A 10,000-nucleotide genomic window follows, 5' to 3' on the forward strand; every position below is an offset into this window, starting at 1 on the left:
GATCCTGAGGCTATGGGGAATTCCGACACAGATTATTGGCCTGATAGCAAGCCTCTATACTGGTACTGAAAGTGCTATAAAGTGTGGTGGGGGTATGTCGAACTTCTTCCCTGTTAACTCAGGGGTGAGGCAAGGCTGTGTCCTTGCACCCACACTTTTCAACACTTGTATGGACTGGATAATGGGCAGAGCTACTAGCCAAAGTCAGTGCGGAGCAACACTAGGCAATATTAACCCAATCGCCACGTTTGGCAAGAATACATGCCATGCCCACTGTAACACAGGTTTATTTATTGTATTCACACATAGATGGCTCTACAAGTGCTTAGTCATCAAGGGGTCACTTATTAGTCCTACCTTTCTCACCTGTTTACCCTTTTCCTTGACTTTTGGAAAGGATCTTTTGCATTATTTCATTGTCTTAAATGTTAACAAGATTTTAATAATACTTTAATAATCATAACATCAATAACAATAATAACAGTATTGATATCAATTGTATTAAAAGGAAAAACGCATTTTCCCGCCAATTCAAGGAATGGGGAAATCAAGATCAGTCAGTAGGGCCTACTGATAGACTCCTTGGAGGCTGAGCACATGTGGAGCCATCTGTATGTAACAAAATTCACAAAAACCTACAAGGGACAGAACATAAATCCGGGGTGATTGGGTTAAAGTCTCGGACCTTGACTTTGCCGACGATGCTGCCATCCTATCTGAGTCCTTGGAGTCACTTGTGGCGGCTCTTGATGCATTTAGCAATGAGGCGAAGCCTCTAGGCCTAGAGGTCTCCTGGACCAAGACCAAGATTCAGGACTTTGGGGGCCTGTTTTGGGAACCCGTTCAGTCGATCCATGCTTGCGGCGAGGACGTTGAAGTCACAGAAAGTTTTACATACCTTGGTAGCGTAGTCCATATCTCTGGGTTGTCAGACCAGGAAGTCAGTAGACGGATTGGTCTGGCAACAGGAGCCATGAACTCGATCAACAAGAGCGTTTGGAGATGTCGGTACCTATGCAGAAGGCCTTGATACTTCCAGTTTTGCTCTATGGAAGCGAAACCTGGACGCTATCCAGTGCGTTGGAATCTCGCCTTGATGCCTTTTGTAACAAGTCCCTTCGCCGGATCATGGGGTACAGTTGGCAGGACCACGTGTCCAACCGGCGGTTACACCATGAGACTGGCATGGGACCTGTTACTTGCATAATCCGGGATCGCCAACTCAGGCTATATGGCCACCTAGCTCGCCTCCCTATGGACGACCCTGCCCATCAGGTTGTCTCTCTGCGAGACAACCCTGGGTGGAGGAGACCTGTGGGACGTCCTAGGAGATCATGGCTTGGGCAGCTCGACGAGACCTGTCGCGAGGAATTAGAGATGGGCCGTGTGCCTGCCTGGAGACTCACCTCGAGGGATCCTCGTGGCTGGAAGCGAAGGGTGGATGCGGCCATGCGCCCCCGTCGGCGTTAGCCCCTTGATGATGATGATGATATATGTGTGTGTGTGTGCATGTGTGTGTGCATATATGTGTGTGTGTGCATATGTGTGTGTGTGTGTGTGTGTGTTGTGTGTGTGTGTGTGTGTGTGTATTAGAGTCTGATGTAAATACGTTTTATGATATGGTTTTGCTTTTATTTCTAGGCATTATTGTACAGAATGATTTTGGTGTATGTTTTTTTTTTTTTCTTTTTCTTTTTTTCTTTTCTTTTTTCTGTCTTTTTAAGTTGTCATTGTTATAGGGGCTGTTTTGTATACTGCCATTTATTTTTTGTAACTCATATTCTTGTTATAGGTACTATTGCGAAGATTCTCATTATCTGGAGTTCATTTAATCTGCTACGACTACCATTGCTAGGATTATTATCATCATCATAGTCACGTTCATCAGTTAATCAAATGTTTCCCTCTCCTCCCTATCTCCTCTCCCTCACCCTCCCTCCTTCTCTCCCTCCACCCACCCATCCACCCACCCATCCGTCCTTCCTTCCTTCCTTCCTTCCTTCCTTCCTTCCATCCATCCATCCTCCCATCCATCCTTCCTTCCTTCCTTCCTTCCTTCCTTCCTTCCTCCCCACTATCCAGCCTTCCCCTCTCCCATCTCTCTCTTCTCTCTTCTCTTCCTCTTCTCCCTTCTCCTCTCTCTCTCTCTCTTCTCTCTTCCTCTTCTCCCTTCTCCTCTCTCTCTCTCTCTTCTCTCTTCCTCTTCTCCCTTCTCCTCTCTCTTCTCTCAGGGTAAAACCCACATAATTCTCCATCCCTCCTTATCCACAGCTTCCCAGGGACGAATAGCAACTCTATACTCTGTGGGTAACTCCACCACCTTTGGGCCTGCTGGCTGCCAGATCCTGATCAAAGCCTACAATGAGCGGTATCCCAACCATATATCCAATTTATTCTCGGTTATCACGAAGAATCATGTCTGCGTTAACAAGTTTTATGATCAGGTTTGTATTTATTTATTTTTATTTTTTATTTATTTATTTATTTATTTATTTATTTTTTTATTTTTTTTATTTTTGTGTGTGTGTGTGTGTGTGTGTGTGTGTGTGTGTGTGTGTGTGTGTGTGTGTGTGTGTGTGTGTGTGTGTGTGTGTGTGTGTGTGTGTGTGCACACATGCGTCCTTCCATGTGTCTTGTATGTCTATCTAATGATCCATATATTGATTACATCTATTTCTGTATCTGAACATCTTGCCTTATCCTTACAACCAACTAGTCCCAAACATCACCACAAAGAGAGACTGCACCTTCTTACTTTGGAAACAAAATTGCACATTTACAGATTGGCAAATCGGTGGTGCTTCGCGAAAGTGTAACCACAGGGAGAGTGCAGTTGGTGGGCGTTTCTGGTGTCGCCAATGCCCGCTTGCCCATCCCTATTGCCTACACTCAAGTCCAGCCTCATCGCTTCTGGATCGAACTTGTCTTAAAGAAGTTTAAAGATAACACGTCAAGTCGCACTTTAGGCTGAAGATTCACTGGAAGTTGTGAGGTATCTTCACGACTCTATCTCTAGAGTGTAAACCATTATTATATATTTTTTCATCACTGTGGCCATGAGAACAAAGTGGAAATGTCATGCAGAGGAAACAGCAACCTTAGACTAACCACAGTTACTAGCCACTACATCATTTGGTTTCTCTTTAACCCAACTGCCCTGGACTTGTGTTCTGTCCCCTGTATTTTTTTGTGAATTTTGTTACATACAGATGGCTCCACATATGCTCAGCTGGTAAGGAGTCTATCAATAGGCCCTAGTGACTGATCCTGATTTCCCCATTCCTTTGAATTGGCAGGAAAATGTGTGTTTCTTTTTAATACAGTTGATACTGATACTGTTATTGTTATTGAGTTATGATTGGTAAATTGTTATTAAAATCTTGATAACATTTCAGACAATGAAATAATGTAAAAGACCTTTTCTGGAACTCGAGGAAAAGGGTAAACAGGTGAAACAGGTAAGACTAATAATTGACTCCTTGATGACTAAGCACTTGCAGAGCCATCTATGTGTAAATACAATAAACAAACTTCTATTACAGTGGGCATGGCATGTATTGTTGCCATACATGCTGATTGGGTTAATACAGAACAGGTGTTCTCTCTCTTCTACCTCGTTTCTCTAAGGGAGTAATGGAATGAACATCAAGTATCCTTAAACCAGATCAGTAAATCGACAATACTATTCACTGTACGACAACTACAAAAAACTCAAATTAACACATTTTGTCTTACTCCATCTCAAAGTTTCATGCCCCCCCTCCAAGGCATAAAGGTACTTGACAGAAAGGCTATGACAGACAAATTAAAGTCCTCCAAATAACACTGTTATATTTCAAATGATTACTGCCATGGTTAACATGAACTTTTTAGTAGCCAAAATTTCTGGTCAAATATAAAAGTGGTGTCTTTTAATAATCAGCCAGTTGTGGTCAACCTTTTGAGTGCATTTTTGAGTATAGTATATTGTCACATCTTTGTGAATTTATTTATTACCTAAATGATAAACCGTTTCTTTTTACATACAAAGTTAATTTTGTATGGTTGTCATAGTATTACCACTTTTAACAATGTTTCTACTTCATGCAGGCTATATTACTGTCAAATGCAAAATCTCCAAAGAATTATATACCATAATCAAATATTTCTGACAGCTGTATGTTCATAAAGGTGATTTTATTTTCATTATGGAATATGCCTGGTTATGAGGTTAACATACATTTGTATATAATGAAGAATGAGGTTTGTGTGCGTATGAGTCTGTTATAAATACATTGTATGATATGCTTTTGCCATGTTATTTCTCACCATTAACGTCCATTTACATGTTTCCAGGGAAATAAATGAAAACCCTCATTATGGTTTACAGCGTAATTTTGATTTTAAAGACTAAGCATCAATTCAGTATTCAAATTTGTTGCTACATTTTATATTCTGTAAAAGCAAGTTATTTCAAAATTACACTGCATAATTACCTTCTACAAACTTGTCAAAAAATGGACTAATGTCTCAAGCAGTTTTGCACAAAATCCCAACAGTAATGTTGACTGAGTGACAGACTTTGCAGGTAAAAATACTATTACAATGCTACAGTGCTATTCCATCGATTCCACCTCACAATACTACTTAAGATATTGATAACACTCAATGAAAGCCTACCAAGATATGCAGATAAAGTATTTCCTGTAATATGAAGAGGGATATACAGAAAGATGCACCGTCTTAGCCAATTATTTATGGGTGTCACAACTTATGTCTAAAGTAAATCCAAATTACTGCAAAAGGAGTTTAATATGTCATTTATGTTAATTTCCATGAAACTTGTCAATGAAATCTGCAAAATGACAACACATTATATTGAAAAACACATGGAATTCTGCACTGCAAGGATTTTCTTGAAATTAAAGCCAAAAAATTAATAGTTTAATATGATGATAATGACTTAATGTGATAAGGATTTTATTTAATAAATATATGATAAGGATTTTATTTAATAAATATAAAAGTGCGATTGGTTCATTTTATTTAAAAAATGCAAAAAGACATTCAAGTAGTATTGCACAGCTGTTTGGAATGTTACAAAAAAAAAAAAATTCTAACCACTACATTTTCCAGCAAAGACAGAAACTGCACTGAACCTGCCAACAAGATTGAATTCTCTTATATTTGGATAAACTTCAAGATCGGACATGTAATTCAGATCAACAAAAAGTTACAAAGCCAATAAGAAATTCTAGGTTTCATTTTCAATCTCACCACATGTTAAGTTATAACATATACACACATACTAGCAACCAAACTATAAAAAATATATATGATTAAAAAAAAAAGCTAACATTTAACATAAAGACATGTTTATTCAGATCTGAAATCACAGTAAAATAAGATTAATCCTACAAAGGCAATACAGATGCAATGCCACAGTGGGTCTGTACTTGTCCTGTGTGAAGAGGTGAACAAATGGGATCCTAAAAGTAGACCATGACTGATGTTACAATGAGCAGTCTCTCACATACCAAAACCTATTTCCCGCAAAAGCACTGCAAAAGCACTGCCATAGCACTGCCATACCCTTGAATGGGAGGTTCTCAGGTGTAAAATCTTACAAAAGCTTCGTCATGTAGGGGCTCTTTGCAGCATCATATTAAGTAGGCCTGCTACTCTATAAAAAAAAAAAAAAAAAAAACTTAAGAATAACTGTTAGACAGAAAAAAATACTAATTCTACTACACTGCATTTTTGGAAAATGCAGCACAAGAGTATTTCACTTGCATATAAAAATGCAATGCCAGACGTCTCTTGGAAGCCTTTTGCCCCAAGACTTCCTAAAATAAACTCTGTTTTCGAGTACTATGTTCAGTACTGAACGACACCTAACTTTATGGAGGAATTGTATAAATTCAATGCATTTTTCTAAGAATGCTATTGGATGCTAGTATGATCACAGGCCATTGAGGAAAATAGATGCAAAATAATTTATCATAAAATGTGACCTACAGTTTACGGAATGTATTTTGTATATAATACATGACTTATAAAGAAAAAAGTAAAAGGAAAAAATTAAAAAATGCCCTCTTTTCTCTCTTGACAATCATGAAGTAGATGATTCTATCAATATAAGTCTTCACATGCTCTTCTAATCAATTTTCAAATAATATATTCTTTTCACTGTCTGTACGAGCATACAATTCTTCTTGTGCTCACTGACTCAGGTAATTTTCAATAGCTGCCTTTAAATCTTGAACTTCGTTCTTCAATCATTTCCTTCCGCTCACCAAGCAAGCACTTTATCTGGATAAAACACATTTTTTCACAACACATCCGAATTCCAAAATTGCGACCCATTCCCAGCACAGCAACTACTCCCCTCCACTCCCCCCCCCCCAAAAAAAAAATCACAAACCATTCCAAATTCCATAAGAGTCCAAAAGAACACACTATTCCGTCAACATGAGTTATCCCTCCCGAAGCCTGTCTTGCTGAATTCACCGTCTCTTCTTCTTGTCATGCTTGCGTCGATGGTGCTGGTTTTGGCCGCGGTGGGGGGGGGACGTGTGCGGGGAGCCGTGATCAGAGCCGTCGTCGTCACTAGAGTCTCCGTCCTGAAATCAAGGTGCTTTTAGTTAATGATGGAATTTTATATGTAATAATTTTCTTGCATAGTATAGAAAGATTTAGGGATGTAAACACTGCAAAACTGCAAAATGAAAAAGATATGTAAAATAAATTTTATGTAAAATATACATATGATTATAAATATGAATGTGTGTGTGTGTGTGTGTGTGTGTGTGTGTGTGTGTGTGTGTGTGTGTGTGTGTGTGTGTGTGTGTGTGTGTGTGTGTGCGTGAGCGTGTGTGTGCGCGTGTGTGTGCGCGTGTGTGTGTGCGTGTGTGTGTGTGCGTGTGTGTGCATGCGCATGTGGGCGTGGGCATGTGCATGCATGTGTGTGTGTGTGTACAGATATATGTATACATACATATATATGTATACATATACATATATATGTATACATATACATATGTATGTATACATATACATATGTATACATATACATATATATGTATACATACATATATATGCAAATATATACATATATATGTGTGTATGTATATGTATATATTACACATATATGCAAATATATATATATATATATATATATATATGTATATATGTATATGTATATATGTATATGTATATATGTATATGTATATATGTGTATATGTATATGTATATGTATATGTATATGTATATGTATATGTATATGTATATGTATAAATATAAATATAAATATAAATATAAATATAAATATAAATATAAATATAAATATAAATATAAATATAAATATAAATATAAATATATATATATTATAAGGTATATAATATGATATACCCTAAAACAGGGCTATTCAACTGGCAGTTGAAAAATTTTGCATTTTTTATACCCACTAGTTAGCTTTATATTTTGTATAAATAAGCCAATGAGTGAATTTGAAATGAATAAATCATATGGGAACACTACGGAGCACTCAATTTGGTGGTTTTATTTTCATGATTACATGTAAAATATTTATCTAGACCTCTGCACGTATTGGAACGTGTCTAAACTGGACCTTTGCTCGTAAAAGTTGAGGAGCCCTGCCCTATAATATAAATGATACCAATATTTTACGAATTCTCTGGACAGTTTACTTTATCAAGTCAAACTGAAATTTAGTGTCTGCCAACTGACTGGTTTCTAGAAATCAGTTTCTGGAAAATAACTTTTGTTCTACTTGTATTAATTTCTAAATGATTTTTCAACTAAATATTCTCATTTCATTTCTATAATAATGCAGGCCTTTAGCTTATGTAATATATAGATATAATTTAACAAATTTAATTTTTAAAAATTTATTATTGAAAAAACAATCTTCAATCTTTTGGGATGACTTCCAATCTAGTGGTAATATTATAACAGTTGTGCACCATGCACTCTCGACTTTGACTTTATTAGTCTGTAAATAGTAGGAGAAAATTGTCTTTAGCTTTTTAGCACACATTTTGTGCACAAAACATATAAAGAAAGAAAGGTAAACATCTGACAAAATGCCTCACAGGAATTGAATAAGTGGCCTCTTATAGTTGTAAAAACTGACTCACTTTCATGAGCCACTCCCTCACTCAATCTGGCATTACCCATACAGCCAAGCAAATGGACAGGAACAGGCTATTTCAAGATACTTCATTTGAGGAGAGGGATGAAATTTCAGTCATGAATGAAACTATTATGTAATATGTAAAATTGTTTGTGATTTGAAATATATCTAAGATAAGAGCCTGCATGCCATAATTCCATTCTGACAAATGGGCATGATCTCGTACACGAACCACTCCACCCGAAGACAACTGTCCACTCCTCGATAAATCTTCTCCACCTAATGCAATGTCCACCCTGATTGAACAACAGTGACGAAGACTAACTAAAAATATACCACTTACTGACTTCGTAACTAATAATGCTTAATCAATTTTCTTTTTAACTACACTGTCAATGAGATTTTTCATACAATAAAAAGATGCTCAACTTTTATAAAATACTTGAGTAAATGTACTCAGATCTAAGACCTACATATAACATGATTATGAAATGCGCTGAACCCAGATCGTCTGTATAAATTTCTTGAAGAGAAATGTTTAAAATGCTATTTCAAGATTTGGAACATATATGCTTTCATAATATGATTAGCCTTTTCATATCACTGGTACATTATGAATCACAGTAAAACTTATGGAAGGCAAGAAAACAGGCTGATTTTGTTCAGAAATGCTAACATGCACTAAATGTTTTCTCAAAATCTATATAGTTTTTAATTTTTGACTAGATGAATGCTGAAAACAGTACATGTCATGTTCCACAACATGTAGAGACCGGAAGAAAATTGTTTCTAAGTTTTACAAGTACTTCATAATCATTACAACAGATTTTTTCTGTATTTCCATACAGTCCTTTAAAAGTTTTTTTTTTTTTTAACCCAATGAGGCCTGTACTCACCACAAGACAAAAATTTTAAGTGTTGAGATGGTGTTTCATTTTTACTATGTGTCTTCCATGTAAAAAAATAACTGCTCTCCGATAAAAGCATTGAAAACCAAAGACCAACATGGATAGGCTCATGCTCTCGAGACCTAGTGCCATTGAAGCCAAAAATCCCCATGCCTATATGGCGTAAAGAAATCAAATCGGCTTCCATGCTTAATATAGAGCACAGAATCCACAATCAGCCTCCAATGCCACGACACGAATCGATGCCATCCGGGCATTCAGGTCCACCCTTGCCATACATGCCACACAGCCTCATTAGGTTAGTATTTGCCTGTAAAAGAAAGAGCCACTTGTGCAGAGAAGTCCACACAGCTGCATTTATATGATTTCTTTGTAAGGCAAAATTATCTACTTCTCTGTAGCTCCCAGTCGTTCTAATTTGAATAACAGCCGCTTATTTCTAGATAATCTCTTGAGCTGCAAATTATTCTAAGCCTTTCATATCTGGGGAGAAAACACGTCGCAGAAAAGGAGAAAGAACGTCAAAAATTGTGTAAAGAATAAGAATTGTTTGAGAATACAGATGAGAACATTATTTATCCATTAAAATAAAGGTAAAACTTGAACCCAAATCCCAATCAATATAATAACCCTGAAAAAAAAAGACTCTCCCAATAATAATTAAAAAAAGGATATTTGAAGACCATCCCTCACAGATAAATCGAAAGAAGACCTTTCTTTTGAAAAATAATAATAAATAAATAAAGGCATAAATAATAACAATAATAATAAAAAAAATATATTCACATTGTTCCTCCTCTCTCCATATACCTACCCTCTTGTCATCCCTACTCGGCACAAATATAACAGCCCCTATGCACACCAGCTGGAAAATGGCGCCCAAAAACAGTCCATATTTCAAAAATTCGTCGAAAATGTCGGTTTCGGCGAGAGAAGGATCGATCGCCATTTTGTTTCT

General features: G+C 36.8%; 2 protein-coding genes across 3 annotated transcripts in view; one reads left to right on the top strand and one right to left on the bottom strand.

Moving 5' to 3' along the window:
* The window catches only part of LOC119573364 (inactive serine protease 45-like), a 22,154-nt gene extending 16,468 nt beyond the window's left edge, over nt 1–5,686 (top strand). Inside the window, exons 8-9 of the mRNA XM_037920577.1 lie at nt 2,272–2,444; nt 2,783–5,686. Coding sequence (XP_037776505.1) covers nt 2,272–2,444; nt 2,783–2,971 — 362 coding nt within the window. The 3' untranslated portion in view covers nt 2,972–5,686. The remainder of the gene's footprint in view (nt 1–2,271; nt 2,445–2,782) is intronic.
* The window catches only part of LOC119573365 (protein anon-73B1-like), a 5,033-nt gene continuing 39 nt past the window's right edge, over nt 5,007–10,000 (bottom strand). Inside the window, exons 1-3 of one of the 2 annotated variants that reach the window (XR_005228803.1) lie at nt 9,857–10,000; nt 6,404–6,602; nt 5,007–5,662 (exon numbers count right to left, since the gene is read on the bottom strand). The exon at nt 9,857–10,000 is cut by the window's right edge and continues 39 nt beyond it. Coding sequence is in view for 1 of the 2 variants with exons in the window: in XM_037920578.1 (XP_037776506.1) it covers nt 6,486–6,602; nt 9,857–9,991 (252 nt within the window). In the remaining variant the exon portion in view is untranslated. Of the gene's footprint in view, nt 6,603–9,856 lie in introns of both variants that reach the window. The other variant, XM_037920578.1, reaches the window with a different exon arrangement.

This window comes from Penaeus monodon, chromosome 5 (genome assembly GCF_015228065.2).
Source record: "Penaeus monodon isolate SGIC_2016 chromosome 5, NSTDA_Pmon_1, whole genome shotgun sequence".
NCBI classification, from domain to species: Eukaryota; Metazoa; Arthropoda; class Malacostraca; order Decapoda; family Penaeidae; genus Penaeus; species Penaeus monodon.